Genomic DNA, 22628 nt, shown 5'->3' with positions numbered 1-22628 from the left:
AAACTTTTCGACAGCTCACGACCGGTTTCTCCCTTCTTGGGGCTCATCAGGCAGGCGCAGTCCGCAGTGAAATCCTCGTTATTTAGGTAACGAAAATTCGAACGATAAATCACCAATCACAAGCTGGAAATATGCGTGTTTTATTTGCTAGCAGTGAAGGTAGCATAATGTTTGGCTGAACAAAATGAGATGAATGGATCGGCATTTGGGTTTGACCAATTTACTCGGAGTGCTCACAGCATATGCGTAGGCAATGATGTTCTCAGCCACTTGCAAAAGCAAACGGAAGAAATGGGTTCAGTGCATTTAGCCATTAGTTCGCCATATTTTACATTAAGTTTTTCTTCAGTATTCACCATCACCATTATGAAACCGCGACAATTTCATGAGATTATCACGTAAATGTGTTTAACTTGGGCCTTACAACAACGAGTTGACGTGAACTGGGAACAAGAGGATAGTAACTAGAAACTACCTCCTGAATTAGTTCGTTAACAGTGATTTCCGTTATGAGCGGCTAGTCAACCACAGTGTTCTCTCCGACCAAGGTCTCCCTCTGGAAACTATTTAAGTGGTCTGTGTTACGACATTCTTTGTGAGGGTTACAAACAAAACTCGGTGCGCGTACGTCAACTGCAGGTGATGATGCAATAAGACACTAAAGTAAGTTTATTGTTTATCGTATTGTCAATACATCCATTTTTACACTCCAAAGAAATTATCACTCGAGGTAAAAGTAGAATCTCTACCTATAAAAACCAACACACTGCAAACAGTGCGCCAAATGCACCATGGTTTCTTGTTTCATTCGATGGAAATGTTTTTTCTTATTCACCGACACGATTGTGTAGCTCAGAAAATCGTACACGCTTTTCTTACCTCATGAAGAGTTTATTTTGTACGTCCTAACTTGCATGTGTTTACGAATGCGTGATCAGTCCATCCCCAACGCATTATTTCCCTTCAACAACGATCCCATGATTCCTTCGCAGCAATACATTCATTCTGCAGTGCGATTTTGAATTTGGGATATGCAGTTTCTGCGTACTTTCGCTCTCTACTGATAATAGACCCAAACAAACTGTTTCCACCATTCAGAGTAATAATATGGCATTCACATAAGGACGGCGAATTTTGACTTAAAACGGCCGCGAAACCAAAGTAGTCTGGATTAAGTGGTAAAGTACCTGTCTGCTAGGGAAATATAAGGAACCCTAATGAATACATTTTGTAGCTCTTGGAAATATTGATTTCGCAACACCATTAGAACTTATCTGAGCAGGCATGCAGCTCGTATATAAGTGTGCACGAGTGCAGCTTAATTCAACGGTTACAACAAAACTTAAATCGATAACATCAGCAGGACAAACCAATTACATCGCTCAAGCGTTCGCCTGTTAAGACGTTATCATTCAGGTGGGTCCAGGACGTCAAATGTCCTGAGCTCAATCTCCGACACCGTCAAGAATTGCAATATTGATGGACCCTGATGAGAAACTCGAATTTAGTGTCTTCTCAGCTTGATATACACTCACCAGAATGGTTCTTCCTAGAGGGCGAATGACTGTTAATCAACACGACCCACCGTGGAAATGTGCAGAAAATTTTAGGACGTTGAAAAATAAACCTAAATATTTATAATCTTACTGATTAACTGATATCAAGCTCTGTATATGTTCATCTAGTTGGATTCCTACCTATGTAGACGATGTTTGGTTCCATTTCAATCGCCTAAGGAAAGCTAATGTGGTGTAAAATTTTTATGCGGATTCAACCCTTCATGAGTCACTATTTTTCTGTTCCCCCAAGCAATTTTACTACGCCTTATTAAATAAAGTTTACGCTGACACTCATTTTTACCTCTTGCCGTAAGGAAGAAACTATTCACAGAATTAGTTACTAGCGTATGAACCAGGGCCAAATCTGCCTCACTGTATATTCACATCAAAAGGTCCGGTGTTCGTGTAGGCAGCAATGTCCCTCACTCACCACCGACATCAGAAATTCGCATGCAGTTCTTCAGCTACAACTCAGATAACTTGTTTTCAACGAATCCGCAGAACATCTTAATCAGCACCACAATCACGAGTAGGTCGACTCACCATCGGACGCATTGCTATGTTGACCCTAATACAGCAGTATTGGATTTCGGATCATGATATATACTGTCCACACATCCGGGTTGGTGAGCAGTTACTTCGAAATGGCTGCTTTGGGAATTCGCATACCCTTGATGTGGTCCATCTGCAAAACATCGAAACTAAACACGTGCTCGTGACATGTCTGTAAATTTTGCATGTCCCAGGATTTGTGGGAGCGAAGTAAATATAAAAAGTGGAAGTTGGTTTTTGGTACGTCATTTGTTTTACCAGTCAAGATTTCGCAAACTCTATTTCTCGTACTAGTTCTTGAAACTTTTTTTTGTTTTCTATTGAATCTAGTTAGAGAGGTATTGCAGATGACTTGGGACTATTTATCCACTTCTGTCCCACGTGAAAGCGATACCATAGAATAATTATCCGCTCTGCCTTCTCCGGGGTTCCGATGCAGGTTCGGAGACAGAAAACCTCGAAGCGAGCCCAACACCATCCTACAAACTTTACTATTCAAGGAGTTAAGGAAATATCACAGAATAAGTGCCATCATTTTTGCTCAGTTCTGGGTTTGCACAGGGGGAGATACTTCAATATCCGTACTATTCTTCCAACTGAAACACTGAAAAAGTCACTGTACAACATTTAATTGGAAAAAGTCCGTTGGAAAAGTCCGTTATGATCATCTTAATTTGTAAATGAAGGTTTAACCCCACAATTAACTCGCTTTTTCCTAAGGCATTTGAAGTGTGGAAGTCTCGAAAAGATGCTGTATTATTAAAACAAGCACGGGAGAAGCAGGAAAAACAAAAACTGTCCAAACAAACACAACAAAAGGAAGAGGAAGAGAAGCGTACGCAAGCCGAAAAGGCCTTCCAAGCTTGGTGCGTTTACATCCTATTGTTTGTTGGTTTGTTCATTCTTTATACAGTTGGATAGCTGGGTAATTTTGTGCACTCTTGATGGCTCGTTTTATAGTGAAATTAATGAAAACCATTATTTGTCCACTGTCGAAGTTCGGAACACTAGCATTCTTGTTTTGTTGTTAATGAAACTGTCATGAACCACAGAACGAATACAAAGAACAGCCATCAGACTGATCCAAGATGTAAGGAGATAAAGTTAAGTTGAACGATGGACATCACTGATTAGGTGTAAGTGAGAACACAGCGGAATCCGTGGGTGTTATCCTTGTGTCCATTTAAGTTTGCCTTTCGAAAATAGTTTCACTCTACGGAAGATCTGGCTTTTGAGAGCGGCGCCAGTATCTTCACTATTACGCCCAATAGATAAACAGTGGAACAGTATTCTGGCACGGCATACGTGGAAAAATTAAAACGCCTGCGAGATGCCCAGTTATGAAAACCATTTGGACACGCCAATAGATTGTTAGAAAAATCTACGTCTGTACACAGCACAGGTTCCAATAAGCTGGACAGAAAGAGGTAGCGGTACATTTGACCACACCTGACGCGAAACCCACCAAAACTGGAACTGGAAATTCTGGCTTTATGAAGTGGTCAAACAGCTCTATTTATTGTTCTAGCTGCTTTTAATGTCCTCTACAACATTTAAGAAGGTTCTCGAGCTACTTTTTTTTATAAACTTTAAGTCCAAATCAAGGAGCTTTTGGTGGACTGGTTCACTCGGGTCCACTTATTATGCTGTGTATATAGCATCAACAGGCTACCCAGTCCATTCACGTGGGGCCGAGCGTCTTGAATGTCTTGAGTTACTGACCACTCCGAAGCAAGGCATCGTTTGGGAACAAGATAGGTACCGAAAGATGGCGCGATGGTGGTCAGTCTATTCAACAGGGTTTTTGATTTTTATTTGTCTTAAAGATTAGGAAGAGTCTGCCTGCGTACTTCAGATCGGCAAAATTCTGACCAGAAACGACTCGGACAAAAGGGTTTCGAAGACCCACCAAAGTTCATTTCCGTATACCATCGATGATGAGTATAACCAAGGAGCGGAAGCAGCGGACATCCTTATTGGAAACTACACGTTATAAAGTTTTTCAGGAGCCACCATATATATGTTATATGAATATAAGGACCGAACTCATGAATCTCTGGGCATTTCCACCTGAGCGCCTCCCACCATGAACAGATAGACGCATTGATTTTGACAGGCACTGACTAAAGAATCCAATGTCGTCTTTAAGAAGAGTGGGTGGGAGCTGGAGTACAGCAAACACACTCGTTTAGCCCTAACACCCCTTCGGTGCCTAGTTGCCATACCACTCGTAGCGATCACAAGTGCTAGGATACTGCCAGGTTGCTCAAACCTAGACAGGAGAAGTCGAGATTGAGAGATCAGGTTCATACGACGGATCCTTCGGTCAGAAAATTCGCTCGCTAACCACTAAACTACCTCGCTCCAAAACCACAGTGACACTTTAGCAAAGATGTACGCCTGAATACTTTTGAGGCCGAAGAGTGTTCCGTATTCACAGTCCACGTTTGTGTGAAACAACTGCAGGACAGGAAGTAGCGAGTGATCAGATTAGTTGTTTCTCGAAGTACTCTGCCTGGCGTATTTTCTGTTCTTTTTCGGACCTCAGAGAGCCACTGTGGTCCTTGACGGTTACTCTGGTAAGAACCTTCAAGGTATATTTCAGCAAATCAAATGGACCAATCGGTGGATATTTCATACACTTTGCGCCTCTTGCATTTCTTCGACGTTCTGGCTCCACCGAGTTCCCTGGTCTGCGCAGACAGCTTGCTTTAATTAGCATCGCATAATGCGTCCAGCTAAGCTGTGACTGCAATGGGCAGGAATCTATTTTCAGGTCTGAAGCAAAGCGACTGCCCCATCATAATTCTAAAGCCTGGAGGACGTTGGCTAGGTTTTATCGCAGGTGGAAGTTCTGTGTATCAAGTACAGCTTCGGGTAGCTCTCTGCAGCGGTGGTTACCAAGTGGTATGGAACCAGTATCTAGGTGCTTCCTGAACTGGTCCTGAAGAGTTCGTCAGATTTCCCGGTCCATGAGATTCTCAATGGCCAAGCAAAATGTGCTTGACCTGTACACACCTTAAAAGAGCAGTGAGTGGAAGTAACGGACGAATACATGACTGGAATTCACGCAGTGGTTCCAAAAGAAAATGGATCCTGTCAACGGTAACCGATGGCAATGCGGTCTACCTTGGTTCGTCGGTTGTTCATTGGTATGCATTACGTCGTCAGACGATTGCCACTGTTTCAGGAAAACGACACACAGAAGTGGCAAGGCCCATGCGTTTTGTTTCTCTAATCTAAGACGACCATCAACTCGAGCCTCAGCAGCGCCAGGCCCAATGACTTGCACATTCATGTCATCATTCACCACAATGATGTCCAAGCTTTTGGCAGTAACATCCAGTGCATCGTAGAAACTGTCTTTGCCGGTATCAGAGCTAGTCCTTTAGGACATCGGAGAATTAAATAAGTGGGGAAAAGCCGGACCACTCTCTGCTCGAATTCATTCGTGAACGACCAGTCAAAGACGCTTGCGCCAGGTGTCTCAGGACAATATAGACCTCGACATGTCAGGCTGTAGTGGCCTTCACATCAACAGATTTGCCCACACTGAATCGCGAAGAGAACTAAGGATCAGCTAAGTCAGTCAGATTACTTGAATGATCGATTCCTGTTTCTTGCAAACAGCTTAAATCTACTTATCAACAAAAGTGGATTTTCCTTGCTCGCTTCAGTACGTGATCATCAAAAGCAGCTGAATAACCGGTTTTCATGGTTTGAAAACTGGGCACGATGTGTCTGAAGCTGTCACCGAGGGCGAACGCACAAAAATTACAATCAAGGGTGGTGCAAAGCTAACACAGCTATCAGTACCAGTGCTAGGACTTACAGAGAGAGAGAGAGAGTACTCATAATGAGGAGGAATACAAAGAAGAAAGAATACGTAAAACTGTAAGAAAGAAGTTACCAAGTGGTATGGAACCAGTATCTAGGTGCTTCCTGAACTGGTCCTGAAGAGTTCGTCAGATTTCCCGGTCCATGAGATTCTCAATGGCCAAGCAAAATGTGCTTGACCTGTACACACCTTAAAAGAGCAGTGAGTGGAAGTAACGGACGAATACATGACTGGAATTCACGCAGTGGTTCCAAAAGAAAATGGATCCTGTCAACGGTAACCGATGGCAATGCGGTCTACCTTGGTTCGTCGGTTGTTCATTGGTATGCATTACGTCGTCAGACGATTGCCACTGTTTCAGGAAAACGACACACAGAAGTGGCAAGGCCCATGCGTTTTGTTTCTCTAATCTAAGACGACCACCAACTCGAGCCTCAGCAGCGCCAGGCCCAATGACTTGCACATTCATGTCATCATTCACCACAATGATGTCCAAGCTTTTGGCAGTAACATCCAGTGCATCGTAGAAACTGTCTTTGCCGGTATCAGAGCTAGTCCTTTAGGACATCGGAGAATTAAATAAGTGGGGAAAAGCCGGACCACTCTCTGCTCGAATTCATTCGTGAACGACCAGTCAAAGACGCTTGCGCCAGGTGTCTCAGGACAATATAGACCTCGACATGTCAGGCTGTAGTGGCCTTCACATCAACAGATTTGCCCACACTGAATCGCGAAGAGAACTAAGGATCAGCTAAGTCAGTCAGATTACTTGAATGATCGATTCCTGTTTCTTGCAAACAGCTTAAATCTACTTATCAACAAAAGTGGATTTTCCTTGCTCGCTTCAGTACGTGATCATCAAAAGCAGCTGAATAACCGGTTTTCATGGTTTGAAAACTGGGCACGATGTGTCTGAAGCTGTCACCGAGGGCGAACGCACAAAAATTACAATCAAGGGTGGTGCAAAGCTAACACAGCTATCAGTACCAGTGCTAGGACTTACAGAGAGAGAGAGAGAGTACTCATAATGAGGAGGAATACAAAGAAGAAAGAATACGTAAAACTGTAAGAAAGAAGGTATAAACAGCAGCTGTCTGTTGTACACAGGAATAATGATGACCTGACTGATAGCACCGTACAACGGCCGATGTGGCTTCAGCGTATTTTTGGGCTGATATATTCATGGTTTTACACTGGCTGTGATAATTTCAGGAGACCCACACGTAGTTCAAAAGTCTGGGAGCAAGGTATACACCCATATGTGCATAGGTTTTAAAGTAGCAAGTCATTTCACACGTCATTACGCAAAACCTGAAGGACAAGGATACTGCATTCGTCTGGCCTCCACCGATCGACCAAGTCGGTAGGAAAAATTCATTGACTGAGTCAACTCAGCCTCACTATGAATAGTTCAATGACTCACGAAGGTGCACACTCCACTACACCAGGATCAGCTCCAGTATCTTGGCAACATAACTGCCATATACCATGCCACCTTCTTAATACGTTCACTTGCAAAGTGTCTTCAGTGATCATGTATTAACTAAAATTTGTTTGAATACTCACCCATAATCCATCAAATATAATAAGGCTCAGACAAGTTCTGCCATTAAACCACTAATCATTCCCGAAAACTCGTTTCAATCGCGTGATCACTATCTTTCGGAACAAATACCGAATTCTCCATTAATCCTGAACGAAAAGGCACTTCTGATGACAGGAGATATTCTGGCATGTTCCAACGGAGCTGGCTGCAGTCCGTTACTAACAACGACGAGTAGTCTGTGACTAACGGAAACTTTCGTTTTGCGACAATCATGTTTGAGCATGATCAACCATGGACACACCATATGTGGTGATGAACCGCTTAAACTGAAGACGGAATTACATAAACTTACGTTCACCCGTAAAAGTCGTTAAAAATGCATTCGCATCGTTATTTTTTGAAAAGCTTTTTCCTATTCTGCGTGCTTAGTCTGCTCGGTTCGAACGAGAGAAAAGGAGGATTGTTCAGAGTATTATGCGAATGAATTCTCCATTAATCCTGAACGAAAAGGCACTTCTGATGACAGGAGATATTCTGGCATGTTCCAACGGAGCTGGCTGCAGTCCGTTACTAACAACGACGAGTAGTCTGTGACTAACGGAAACTTTCGTTTTGCGACAATCATGTTTGAGCATGATCAACCATGGACACACCATATGTGGTGATGAACCGCTTAAACTGAAGACGGAATTACATAAACTTACGTTCACCCGTAAAAGTCGTTAAAAATGCATTCGCATCGTTATTTTTTGAAAAGCTTTTTCCTATTCTGCGTGCTTAGTCTGCTCGGTTCGAACGAGAGAAAAGGAGGATTGTTCAGAGTATTATGGTGACATTTGTAACGAGACTGGTGAATTCCTACAAGCAACCAATCGATCAACTGCGTGATGCACACCTATTAAATTCTGTGGAAAACTCAAAGTCAGTTCGTATTAGGTTACATATTCATCGGTGAAATACACGTTAAGTATGCAACTGTGGGGCTAACCGACAATGCATTACCGTACTCACAATTGGGTCATCTTCCATTAGCACTAATGGACTAAGAGATCTTTACCGCGACTTCCAACTTATCATTGATCAGAAATTCATTTTTGACTTCGGCCGAAAAGATTTTATATTTAAGGCGATTAAATATGCCAACCAATATCCTAGCGTACAATAGTGTTTGTTCTTGTGGTATCCAAGTACTAAACCGGGACTATGCAGAATCAACACTAGTGAACTATCAGACCACACAGAGTAATTGCCAAATGAACCCGTTCAACTGCTGAGAGGCATATATAGGTCTGAAAATATGATTTTTATGCACACGAGTAGGTAATATTTATCTCGTCTGATTGTTCAGTTTTTTAGTTATTTGTCTCAGCGGTTCTGCAGAGCAGCTACAATTATACCAGACACCTAAACGTCCCAGTAGAATATGTTCGGACTGGGGTAGCAGTGGTGATGATAAGGATAAGGAAAAAGTGTGGAGTCAAAGACAAGGTCATCAAACACCGTATGCTCTTCTTTCGGGCTTCATGCGATGCAAAAGTGAAGTTAGAATGAAAGGAACTTGTCCGAGAGGAAAGTTAGTACAGTTGATCAGCTCATGGTGAATGCACGCGAGCTTGAAGCCCTCCGGATGCGGATGCTGTTAGTCCAGAAAGTCATTGACTTTTTTTTTAAAAAGTCACCAGGGCGCACAATCTGAACGACGCTGTGTGCACGTCTGGTGGATCAGAAGACCAGTAGATAACCCAGTGGAAAGCGCCACCAGTGCCAGTGCTGAGACCCGGCTTTGCACGCACTTTCCGGAAGCCCATAAATGCGGCAAGGCCCGTTGAAACTCGGTGGAACGACTAAGAGTGTTCTGTGGATCGCTGCGGGTGCGGGTCTTAATGGGCGCGTTGTAAAACAGTTGACGTAGCCATATCCGTGAAAATGCTGTTGAAGGTGGATGATACTTTTGTGACAGCAGTTGATGTAAATTGGCAAGCCATTTTATTCAGCCTTTCTACATTACTTTTTAATTTTCAATCCATAATGCATCTTTTTAATGGATGTTGTCCAATGTCATATTGCTGCAAAGTTTACCGTACACCGATTTCGAATTTCTAATCTGGTTCCAGAGGAACTCGACGTGAATAAGAACCCGTCTGTGAGGAGGCACTGTCAGTGCTTTCTACCCTATCAGCTAACGCGTATCCACACTTTCCGCCACAAGTGGTGCTACCGTTCTCGTTGTCATCAGTTCAAGTGATGGTTGCGGCTACATCAGCTCTGTCTTGCGACACTGGAAACGCATCAACCAAAGCGATCGTCTCTCGCCCGCAGCTGTTGTGTGATCCACAACGGGCCTGATGCGGCTAGTTGACCTCATTTATGAACTGGCGCGATGTATGCTCGAGGCCGCGTCTGAGTGCATCCACTGCAGGCGTTTGTCACCGGGTTGCCTATTGGTTTCGGGTCCTTCAAAGGCGCGCCTACTGCGGATTCGGATTGTGCACTCAGGTGTCGGAGACTTTCCAGATTAACCGACCCAGTAGTCGGGACAGCCAGTTGGTGCGTGATTTTGCTCAAAGCGCACACATACGCAACCATGTGGGGCTCCCTGGCCGCACAATGCTCTCAGCTGCAAAACCTTTACGAATGGAATGAAAGTTTTTACGCCAAAATGTTGCATTTGGTTGCGTATGTGCTCAAACCAAAAACCACCCTAATTTACGTTCATACTTTCGCAGCTCACCAAATTCCACTGTCCACTGGGGCAATCATGTCTGAACACCCACTCACGTGGAAAACTGTCACCGCGAAGGCTAGGACACCGATGGTAGGCTTCCAAAGCCTCCAAAGCTGGAAGCATGTCAGGTGATTCACCAAACGTATTCTGGATCACGTCTTATGAGCAGACATTCTCGAGGTTCAATAAGCTCGTGGAAAATGCGCCAGCACTACCGGGTGAAACGTCTAGATCTCTAGCGGTACATGATAAATCGGTGGATACCTTCATGCGCAAGGTTACTGCAGACTTAGTGTGTATGTGTGCTTCAGGATTCCAACTGTACTTGAAGCTGACGAAACTCCTGAGACGTTAGTTGTCCAGGCTGCACTGCCTGGACTGTGAAATAATTATACATCTCCCTACACTTCTGGGAGTAGAATGGTTCCTTCACCTGGGAATACTACTCATTCTAATCTGACAGAAATTTAAACTACAGATCCAACGTGTGGAATGTACGTTTCCTTACCATTATTGAACAGCTTGTGATTTGGTCAGGCATCAATATGCGTCAAACGGGCTTATTCAGTTGCAGCCATCTTTGGATAAGTTGAAATAATTTCTACGGATTGTGACAGAATTTCACGATCAGGTCATCAAGTAACATCTGCTTCAGGTGGTCGAGTTATCCTGTGATTTGTGCTCAAAGCTGACACAAACGTTCAAGGAGTATGTGGTCCATCGTGGAAAGCGCAACTGTCTGTAGTGGTTGTACTCCAACTCGGGCTTTGAGTATAGCTCACTCAAATAATTCAAATATTTCTAATTTTACTGGCGCGTTAAACGGTCGAATACAACGGCCTTCATTTTACGCGCTGGTCTTAGTATTCCAGTTCCCCTGCCTTAGAATAACAGAACAAGCTAAGGAGATGTATTGTGCGGTGGCCGAGCTATTGGGTTACGCCTGCACTGAGCCTGCCAGACTACGCGATAGGGAGAAGAGAGAGAACTGGGGACACGGCTGCATTGCCAGGCCAAAACATACAGAATATCCGCGTAAATATATAGGATGACTAATTGGCCAAATATGCTCGTTCACTTGTTCGCTCCGTACAGCCAATGGTGGTGTTCCGGTCGTGAACATTCTCAGGCCCACTACGCTGGTCGTGTGTTGCTAGGCCGTGTTTAGTGGGAGCCGCCGACTCCCCTACTTTCCGGACGGGTCGAACCGATGGTGACCTTGGGGATGCATCACTCTCTGCACATGTGCTTTTTCTTCTGTCTGGGCGCGCCCTGACAGGAGGCTACCGTCATACGTACAACAATAACAAGACTGTCGTGGATTTGGAAAAAGTTTGTCGCACACTTGAAGGTCGACATGTGACATTGTTTGAATCCTGACCCCAGGGTCGTCGTTCTGTGTGATAACCGGGTCACAAGCTTGCAAGCTGCAATTAACCATTCGGATTACTTAGCATCTACTTAGAGCTAAATGAAAATGGAAAATAGGATCCTCATCTCACCGGTAAGCGGGCAGGCGAATCAGGTGTATTTCACTGGAAATGAACAGCTGAGTGCACGGTATGGATCCCTACTGTCAAATATAGCCCCCTAGATTTGCTCTCTCTCTCTCTCTCTCTCGTTGCAATGATTCCTGAACCCACTTGAACGGTCTTAATTTGACGCAACATAGTTATGTTTTTGAAAACAAACTTGATATTATGCCCACTAGGGCCCCTGTTTTGGAGTTTTGTTTGATTTACACGAATTACAGAGGTCCAAATGAAACTAACACGGGAAGAATTCCGTAGTGGTCTTGTCAGAATTTTTCATATTGGGGACCAACTAGATGTTTCGGTTAACTGGTCTGTGGGTTGGGTCAGTGTATTCTCTAGTCGAACTAGTAGGAAAGTCGCTGGTCACCGGTGAAACGCACCCACGTGCAGCTAAAAATCACTGTGCTTGCTTTTTCTTCTGTCTGGGCGCGCCCTGACAGGAGGCTACCGTCATACGTACAACAATAACAAGACTGTCGTGGATTTGGAAAAAGTTTGTCGCACACTTGAAGGTCGACATGTGACATTGTTTGAATCCTGACCCCAGGGTCGTCGTTCTGTGTGATAACCGGGTCACAAGCTTGCAAGCTGCAATTAACCATTCGGATTACTTAGCATCTACTTAGAGCTAAATGAAAATGGAAAATAGGATCCTCATCTCACCGGTAAGCGGGCAGGCGAATCAGGTGTATTTCACTGGAAATGAACAGCTCAGTGCACGGTATGGATCCCTACTGTCAAATATAGCCCCCTAGATTTGCTCTCTCTCTCTCTCTCTCTCGTTGCAATGATTCCTGAACCCACTTGAACGGTCTTAATTTGACGCAACATAGTTATGTTTTTGAAAACAAACTTGATATTATGCCCACTAGGGCCCCTGTTTTGGAGTTTTGTTTGATTTACACGAATTACAGAGGTCCAAATGAAACTAACACGGGAAGAATTCCGTAGTGGTCTTGTCAGAATTTTTCATATTGGGGACCAACTAGATGTTTCGGTTAACTGGTCTGTGGGTTGGGTCAGTGTATTCTCTAGTCGAACTAGTAGGAAAGTCGCTGGTCACCGGTGAAACGCACCCACGTGCAGCTAAAAATCACTGAATAAAGTGTGGTAATGATGTAGTGCATGGTCAGGTCAATCTGTAAGCATACGTACACGTGCGTCTACGTCAAGCTTCCGGCAACTGGACGCAGTGTTCGCATTTTGCATGGGTACGCGCGGTTGCTGGATTTGCGCCTACCTGCCATGACCCCATAAACAATGGTAGCACTCTAGTTGAAAAAACGGAGATGAAAGATTTTCATCCAACTCTTGTTGTATAATCTCATGTCAGTTCTTTTTCACATCGAAAAGTACTCCACAAATTAGTTATACTTCTGAAAACCACCCCTCAGAACAAAGTACCTTTAAGTGCTTCAAACATGTGCCATACGTTACCATATAAAGGAAACACAGTGGGGTATTTTCACTGATCTGCTCTGACAACCTCTTACTCTAATAACTGTCTCTGGTCGGTCCCCTTAATTACTCACTTTGAATATTGCACAATGAATTCTCACCTTTCGTATAGTAATGACCAGAATAATCTTGATTCCGCCTGAGGACACGGAATGTTGCCTTTCTGGAACTAGGGAAAAACACTCTCATTCGCGAAAAAGTACTTCTTCCCCGTTCCATTTTTGGAGGACTATTCTGTCCATATCTTCCAGCGACGAAGATAATTTTACTCCAAGTGAATCACTTCAAGATCTGAAATCAAGCTGAATACCCTTTGTTCATGTTTCCATTTTCTTACCAAATTCTTATTCGCTCTCCTTGATTCACCCTAGGCGAACTAAAAAAGAAGCCGAACTTCGAGAATTACTACATAACCAGCGGCAGGAGCAGATGCAGCAGGAGAGGAGAAAAGAGGAAGAAATGAAACAGAAATCTGAGAAGGCAGCTGAGGCATATTATCAATGGGAAATGAAGAAGGTAGGCTCCAGCAGCATAGCCCCTGTACTAGTTAGTTCACCAGGGTTTACTCCAAATTTAAGCTCCGAACAAACCGTGCGAAAGATTGCTTTCTGAGCTGGTACTAACGAAAACACTGATATTAACCGTTTAGCTTCAGTACCATTTCGGTTCACAGTTGTCATTCCGCACAAAGAAAGCACGAGGGCTGAGATAATCTTAGGTTGCCCGAGGCTGGACAGGAGCGGTCGAGATAACGGGGTTGGGTTCGAACAACAGACGCAAGTTAAGTAAGCAAGTAAATTAGATCCACGCCTTAGCCACTGAGCTATCCCGAAGTGAGAGCTACTTACCCCTGAGCTAGTACCGATATCGTTACTTTCTAATTCTATTAGCTGGATCTCAAGGAAGTAAACGTAAAGATGAAGTTTCCTGATGACTTAACGATACAAACTAACACTCAACGACCAGAATCAAAAATTAATCTGTCCCAATATGGATTAAAGATAATCGTGTAGGCGTAGGAGCGAAAAAGTGAATCAGCATCAGGTACAGTAGTATTTTCACTCCAAATTCGTGCCTTCCTGTGGTCAGTGGTACTAGTCACTTGCAATCAATGCGTAGAAATTATTGATCTGAGGGTACAATAGTCTGATTGGGTTGAGCCAGGAAAACTGGGACTGAAACGTCAACATAATTTATGCTGAACTATGTGACGTGAGTCCGAGCTTTCTCATATTTTCAGATAGCGAGTCTGGGTGCCATGATTATTGGTCACGGATTCAACCAGGTACAGCGTTTCTCTTGGTCGACCATGTTAATGTTCATGAATTTGAATGTCGTAAAATGTTGTGAGTTATTGTTCACCTCAACATTCCACCCATTTTCAATCCGGTAGGCGAATTCAATGGAAAATCTTCGTCCGACGGTTACTAGTGGTCGCATGACCGAGCGTGCCCCATGGAGACCAGCCTCTGGAAGGTGCAGTATGACAAGAGGTTTACCTTCCTGATGTGTTTTTCCATCAAAAATTAGAGATGAATTCTTTTCCGGCAGGAGCAAATCTCCATGCACTCTCCTTTCTGTGAGCCATGTATCTAGTCCCCAACTTCTTTCAATTAGCAGCGCCATCGGGGTGTTGCGTGATTTCATTTACCACGACTTCCCTCATGACATTCTTATCAACACTTTCCTGCATCAACTTGAACAGGAAGGTTCAAGTTCTCATGATTGATCAGTATTTGTTCCTCCATACTAATTTTATCTCGTTCACAGATCATCCCTGCCTGTTCGTTTCATTAGAATCGCTTCGGTTTTCCTTAACTGAGCTCTCTTTTGTAAATAGCACAACGTCGGAAGGTTTCAACTTTAACTATGGCATGGTGACATTTTACACTTTGTTTTCGAAAGTGCAACTATGCTGTTGGGAAATGCAAAAGTAATGAACTCGAGTTCGGTCATCATTAGTCCCTGTCAGCAGTATCGGGTTCCGGACATCCGACACCTGATAGACAACACGAACGTGTTATCACTACACAATGGGTGTACCGGAATTCCCACGTCTTAGCAGGTAAACGGACACTTGATCTGGTTGCTATCATCCAATGACACCTTTCACTGATTGCATACTAGACNTCACTACACAATGGGTGTACCGGAATTCCCACGTCTTAGCAGGTAAACAGACACTTGGTCTGGTTGTTACCATCCAGTGACACCTTTCAATGAGTGCATACCAGACGGAGTTTTTAAAAAAAATTGCCACCGGAAAGCTGGTAGCTTTCCGTCCCCATATTTGCTGTTTTGTATTGACGTACATAAGTATGTATGTGCGTGTACACCGACAATATTCATTTATAAACTACCGACCACAAGCTGGAACGTGATTTTCTCTACCATCGGTTTACAACGCTGGTTGTTTGTGTGTCTTCACTCTTAATGTGAATTACCACTGTATTGTGCCGAAACATTACAGCTGGTAATTAAAACTCGATCCGATCTATTGAATCAAGGTCAAGCGTTAAAAACTGGAATGCGCCAGGAAAAGTGGTGAAATAAAGCACTAACTTGCCAGTGGTGTTGCCGTTAGAGGAAGGCTGTGACAAATATGTATTCACATTGTTCTTGTTTTGGATGATCATCCACATGTCCTGGCGCGGACACTTCGGTCAGTCTACACCAAAAAGCGGAGGCACAGGACTCAAATTTCTCCTTATCGAAAATCATCAAGAGTGCAAAACCTTGGTGGTGTCGAGGTTTGAAACCCAGATACCTGACACAACTGAATATGTGAACCTTATTTCACTAGATGACAACAGGCCACCGAGGTAGCGCACTCGGCCAACTACTGATCGACACACCAGGAAGTACCCCCTATTGAAGCTCTCCGAGTCCGTTACAGAAGACAATGTCATCAACCGAAAGAGACAAACTCGCATTACTCCTATAGCTGAAGCGATTGCTGTCAGAATGTCTGCCTATCCTGTGCCGTCAAAAGCATCTTATCCACTCATCAACCCTCGTCGATAAGTTCATCCCTATGCAACATCTCTGCTTCCTTCGCCCTGCCTACATCTAGCTATCTAATTTGTTTAACCTCGTGTTAATTAAAGGTTTGCAGCTTTATTTTACTCGTTTTCTGTGATCAATTTTAGGTTACTTCCACAACTGTGCGACCTGATGATGGTAAAGATATGTTCATCTGAAAATTATACCATGAGAAAAAAATGACCACATAAAAATCAGAAAAACTCGAGCCACGTAAATCAAACGAGGGCCGGCGGAGTACGAGATAAACGAGAACACGATAAGAAAATAAACGAACAAGAACGAAACGACCGACATGGACCAATGTAGACAGTACAAATAAGAAGCAGTTCACACCCTGTATGAGACGTAAATAAAACTGTCTTGGTGAGATCTAACAAGGGCGGGAGGAAAGAGTTACATACAACGGAGAAATGAAATCATGGCTACCAATACGGCAGTATAGGTGGAAGAATCACAACAGCTTTATATTGAAACGCTGTGCGCAGTAAAATTCCGAATGTGGATTGAATCATGAGCGCGTTCACATACTGTACAGGTCTGTATCGGGCTAAAACATACGGTTGCCAGACATGAAAGAGTTAACAACTGCAATCGTTATGATACGTCACTACTGATGGTTGCGTGTCAGTCAGAGGTAACGGACGGTCGCCACCAGGGATGCCTCCGAGGATGTTGCGCTGACGACCGTAGCCAAGGCGATCTGGATCCAGATCGCCAGATTTGATTTTGGCTAGTATAGTCCTCGTACAGTGCAGGAATGACTCGTCCACATTTTCTCCAGTTAATGCAGATGTTTCGATGAAGTGAAGGTCATTGTCCTGAGCAAAAGCATTTGCTTCCCAATGAGTGACTTGCCCATCCTGGTCCTGACAACAGGTCAATACAAAAAGCAGATATACAATTCTGACCAGAAAGATAGCTTCTAACAACACTGCTCACAAAAGATTTGGCGTACCATCAACAACCAGTCAGGTCTCATACGCTAGGGCTACGAGTGAATCCGACCAGTAATTGGCCTCATAGCACGCGGGGGTAAATAGAAACGATTCTCCCTCCTACAGAAAGCAGGACACCTTTGAGAATTCCGTTGTCCAAGTTATCGAGGCCGGTAATTAGCTACATAATAATGGACGGGATATCATTCGTCGGAACAGGATTGATAAGGCCGAAAGCTTCGACAAACGCCAATCCGAACAGCTAACGATTTCAAGATTGGTGCGAATTGATGTGCAGTAAATTATTGCCTCCTTAAGAGGGCCTCCAAAATGAGTGACTAAATTCGGTGAGAACAGAAGTGAGGATTTATATAAATCGTTTGGACACTACAACTAAGCAACCTACCCCGTAACACACGATCACCACTATCGCCAGTTTCAGGGTAAAGACGTACTGTTGTTGAGTTGGACAATCCTGGACACAAGGGCCTGAGACTTTCAAGTAGGACCGATAAAAGATACAACGTGGAAAAATAAGCGCCGAAACTCGGGAGCGGGATCATCCGACGAAAAACGACCAGCTAGTGGAAACAAACTGGCCACTGGGGGTAACAGGTCACCATATCGAAAATGGCCCTAATTGCCCACGATCGTTTCACCTAGTCCTCCGGCGAATTTGGGAAACGGTGCGGCAAACACTCCCTTTCGTAGCAACTTCGGCTGGCCACCACCCTCTTGCATTCCATTCATGGTTGGGTTTCGCAAACAACGCCGGATGCGGGCAGTTTTCTCTCGACCCAAAGCTGTTACCTTGTCGGAAGTAAAAACTTCACACTCTGATCGCGCCAGGGTTGACCGTGACCGCCGGTGCATTATTCAATGCAGTCGAAATACGTTTACTACCAAAGATCCTGGGTCTGCTCAAAAGGCATCTGCTATGTGCAGCCGCATTAGGAATGAGACAATAATACCTTTCTCCCTGCGTCCTCCAGCCAAGTGGGTTGGACTATTGAGTCACTGGCTCTGGAAAAAGTCGCTCAATAAAACCTTACTGCCCACTGCCTTGCGGATCAGACTTTTGAGTCGGAGCCTGCGGGAAGAGTCCCAGAGAAAAATCCTAATCCTCCCAATGACCTGTGGATCAGGCTTTTCAGCCAAAGGCTCAAAATGGGGTACCTCAACCAACCCCGTTCATCGGGTTGGGCGACCGGGAAGTATCATTCGCTCTTGAGGGTCGTCGCTTCCGGACTCTCCTCCGCACCCTATCCCCAATCATCGAATAAAGCAGCACTATCAACCCATTTGCCAGTTCCATGGCAGTATTTTGTGTTTAAACCATCGCCTCGAAAATAAGCACTGAGAAATAATCTAATACAATTGCAACTCTCGATGTTCGTACTCTATAGCAAATTAAGCAACAGGCATCTCTTGCTGAAACATTGCTTTCCCTCTACGTTCAAGTGAATGGTTTCTCCTAAACACATATACAAGTCCCTACTTCGGTTGTGCACCTCAGTTCGCTTAGGACGGGCTCAAATGATCTATATTTCACTCTTCGGGCATTCAATGATCCAGATGCAATGGCTCGTGATATGGGAGTTTCGCCGAGTTCCATGTTTGAAAGCGCTTTATTGAGCTGGATCTTAGTAAACAATCGTCCACATGCTGTGTGGTTGTTTGGCTCAAGTAAGATTAATGCAGGTCGGTCAGACTTCAGATCTGAGAATAACTTTAATCGAAATCTCTGGCGACTGCTTCGGTCAGCAAGAAAAACGGGTAGAATCATCATGGCTGATGATATGACTGCCAAAGCTGGATGACTAAGCCCGGAAGAAGCACAATTTGGCAGTCGATTTGGAGTCGACGATCAATGTGCGGATAATGGGAAGCAACTGATTCAGTTGTGTGCTGAATATCGTCTGTTCCTGGCCAGTACGAACTTCCAAAACAAATGCTCACATTGAGTTACTTGGATGCCACCAACCGTAAGAAAGTCATGGACTCAATTGGACCATATGGCAACCACTTACCGATGAAAAGTCCCAATTAGAGATCGCCGTTCCTTCTAAAATACGCAACCTAAATCCAATCATGCCATCGTGTGGGCCCAGTTATCAGCTGGCTTTTCATCAGCATTGCACGTGCAAAAGCAGAGCAGCTCTATTCATCAACTTCGACAAGTTTCAGTAACTCCATAGTATCGAGCCGATATGGTTAGAAACCTACTGCAAACACAGTCATGCGGACGATTAAGATTGTGTGGAGATTGAATGGAAGCGAGTTCATGAGGCTATGCTCCCAGCCTCCAGGTTTGCTTGTACAAGTCATCCGAAGATCTAGCTCTCAACTCGATAAGGCACCGCGAGTGGATAATCTGCACCACGCACCCTGTGAAAGTGGTGAGTTCCCGCTGAACAGTCTGACGATTGCACTTTAGATTTGGAATATAAAATTACCAATGGAGTGGAGCTCTTCGACCGTTAGCCCAGTCTTAAAGAAGGGCGCAAGGACGTCATGTGAAGACCATCACGGCATAAGTCGGGTATCTATCGCATCTTAGGTGCCCCGTGGCATTATTTTGTGAAGGTTGATCGATTATCGAGAGACAGACTGGTGGAAACCACACTATGTTTCGACCGGGCTGGGAATGCATCGACTATTCTTTACCTTAAACCAAAGTCTTGAGAAGCGTTACTCTTTCAAACGTCCAACGTTGGTCAGTTTTCTCGACCTAAAAGCTGCTTTTGACCCCGTCCATCTTCAGGAGCTTTAGCGGTGTCTGGTGACTGAAGGTGCTCCTTTCAAACTCATACCCCCTTACATGGGCATTGTATGCGAACTCCTGTGGATGGGTACGAGTACACAGCTTCCGCCTGAGTTCACAAAGTTCAGTGGTGCAAGAGAAGGCCTTCCTCTCCCGCTTTCCTACACGCCTGTGTTACTCATATGCTACTTGAAACTACTCTGCCTGTCTCTGAGACCTATAAAGTCGAAGCGCTCCCGGGAAGTTCGCTCACAGACATTGAGTATGCGGATGATGTTGCTCTATTTGGTTCGGATCCTCCAGAAATGCAGAATATTTAAAATAACCTAACTAATTCGACAGCACGGTTTGGCACACGCATCACATCCACAGAGTGTGAAGTACTGCTGCAAGACTGGATGAAATAAAACCCAAACTTCATCCTCACAAATGGGCCAATCAACGTGATAGATTAATTTATTCACGTGGGATTTTGCATAACTTCTGATGGAACAGCTGTATACGAGATTAATTCTCGAATTGCAAGGGCCAGGACAGCTTTCACCAACCCCCGACATCAATGGCGCGGGGGTGACGTCAGTTGGCCTGTCAAGAGCAGACTTTACACTGCAGCAGTGCGATCCATACTGTAGCGCTAAGCCTACCTACCTGCAAGCTCATGTCACCAGAAACCAAGAGTTGTCTGGGTTTTTAGCCCACTTTAAAGGAACATCTATAGCGTCAGAGCTAGTCCGCTGCGACACAAGCAGGGAGCGTTTCTTCATTTCCCGAGGCTGTTTCACAGACGTTGCCAAACGAACTGCACGGAAGAGACTATCAAAGAGTATCTAATCTAGTAGAGACGTTTCCGCTCGAAGGCTCAGGGCAACACTCAGACCAGCATATCCAAAAACGAGGAGTGACGCATCAGGAAAGTTGCGCAGCCATAATCGGGAAGATAGCAGCGAGTCTGTGGGCTTAATCGCATCAATTGGGCTCTGGATTCTCGTTCCTGACAAACAACAAACATCACAGCAAAGGGAATCCAACGTACGTGAAAGTGACGCTTCTCGTCCCGCATGTTTCAGAGTACGAACAATAAAGGCTTCCGGGGTTTGAAAATTGATTTTGAGGTATTTAGGTCTGTTAAGTGAAGACAGACGCTGAGGGTGATGTACAGCGACCAAAGCTGTCAGTCATGACGTTAGGACCTGAAGAGAGTGCTCACGGCGGAGTGGGGCAGGGGAGGAGAATAAGGGAACGCGAAATCTCTGAACTACTGCCCCAAGAGCATTTCAGTATCCGAAGTAAGGAAGATATGTTTCCCACTGCCTGGCTGATGGCACTTAGGCGTACACCCTCTAAGGACTGTGATATAAACCAAACCCAAGAAGCTCCGGTGGTTACATATCTCGCCAGCAACCTCGTTCATATTTCGACGTCGCCAGGCCACTGACACGCCGCTGATCCAGTGAACAAGTGACCAAAAAGGCAAGTTAGAGGTTTTTATAAGCTGCTGGGACACTCGTACTTTTTATGATCCTTCCAGTCACAGCGTCAACGTGTGCAATCTGTATGATTATCGTTCAGATGTAATCCAAGGCCTGCACTACATTTAAACACCCAACTGCAACTATTGGTCAACAAGACATCTAGAGGAAATGTCATAGCAATGGTTGACTGGGATGTCTAACTGCGGGGACGGAACGACCTACTCGCTGCGAACTTGTTTTGGCTTCCGGTTCATTAATTCGGCGAAAATAAACAAACATTTTGACTACAGTGTGCACCTCCATCACCCGAAGAAGTACTTACTGAAGGTATCCGAAGGACGGTTGACTAACCGGACAGATCTACTACGGTTTGGTGTGCACATGGTAGGCTTCATCAACTCAGAATGGCATGTCTTACAGAGACGCAGGAAGCACATATCGCACGCTTGTTCGTGCCACACTCAAGCTTCAACCTACTACCAGATGATAAAAGGCCCGTCTTAAAAGGCGCAAAAAACCAAAGGTAATCATCAGAAGTTATCAGTAGGCATGGCATCCAAGCAAACTTAGCCATTCCGAAATTCAATAGGTTCTGGTAAACGAATACATCGCTGACAACCTAAAGATAATAAGTTAGTTCAGACAAGCTAGGCTATATGCGACGACATCAGACTGAATACCTGCATGCACCGCGTATTAAAAAAAAAACAGGGGCACGTCCTACCACAGCAAACTATTAAAGGATGGGCAGACCATCGGTCCGCCAAGGGATATTGATAGCATGGAACATAGTGATCCGCGACTAATATCACAATTTTCAGTCAACTCTTCGTCTCATGTGAACGGCCTACGGAAAATTCCAGTGGAGATTTCATCAACCGTCACGACGATAGAATGCGATGTTGAGTGGACCGCATCAAGAAGTTGCCTAATCAAACGATAGCGACTGGGAGGAACCACACGAACCGAAGACCGCCACCACAATCAGCAGAAGGAAAAACTACGTCTGAAATCTACAAGTATATTGTCTATCCATAGATCTCGAGTCTTGCCATAAATTATTTTATTCAGCAGGGAGAACAGAATCTGCTTTCTCTACTAGCACATTTCAATAATATCATCATCATCATCATCAATGACAGCAACATCAGTGTTGACACTGATGCTTCACTGCCGTACAACCATAAAGTTCGTTTAGT

At 44.4% G+C, this 22628-nt stretch overlaps 2 protein-coding genes across 2 annotated transcripts in view; one reads left to right on the top strand and one right to left on the bottom strand.

Annotated features, from left to right (window-relative positions):
- T265_13206 (hypothetical protein) overlaps positions 1 to 14720 on the top strand; it is a gene marked incomplete at both ends in the record, with an annotated part of 36944 nt that extends 22224 nt beyond the window's left edge. Inside the window, 4 exons of the mRNA XM_009167763.1 lie at positions 2832 to 2977; positions 13585 to 13729; positions 14454 to 14498; positions 14607 to 14720. Coding sequence (XP_009166027.1) covers positions 2832 to 2977; positions 13585 to 13729; positions 14454 to 14498; positions 14607 to 14720 — 450 coding nt within the window. The remainder of the gene's footprint in view (positions 1 to 2831; positions 2978 to 13584; positions 13730 to 14453; positions 14499 to 14606) is intronic.
- Positions 14721 to 16394: 1674 nt separating this feature from the next.
- T265_03281 (hypothetical protein) overlaps positions 16395 to 22628 on the bottom strand; it is a gene marked incomplete at both ends in the record, with an annotated part of 12964 nt that continues 6730 nt past the window's right edge. Inside the window, one exon of the mRNA XM_009167727.1 lies at positions 16395 to 17124. Within this exon, the coding sequence (XP_009165991.1) occupies positions 16837 to 17124 (288 nt within the window). The remainder of the gene's footprint in view (positions 17125 to 22628) is intronic.

This window comes from Opisthorchis viverrini, assembly GCF_000715545.1.
Source record: "Opisthorchis viverrini unplaced genomic scaffold opera_v5_47, whole genome shotgun sequence".
Lineage (NCBI taxonomy): Eukaryota > Metazoa > Platyhelminthes > Trematoda > Opisthorchiida > Opisthorchiidae > Opisthorchis > Opisthorchis viverrini.
The sequence above is the reverse complement of the archived record's forward strand: the minus strand, read 5'-3'. Positions and strand labels throughout refer to the sequence as shown.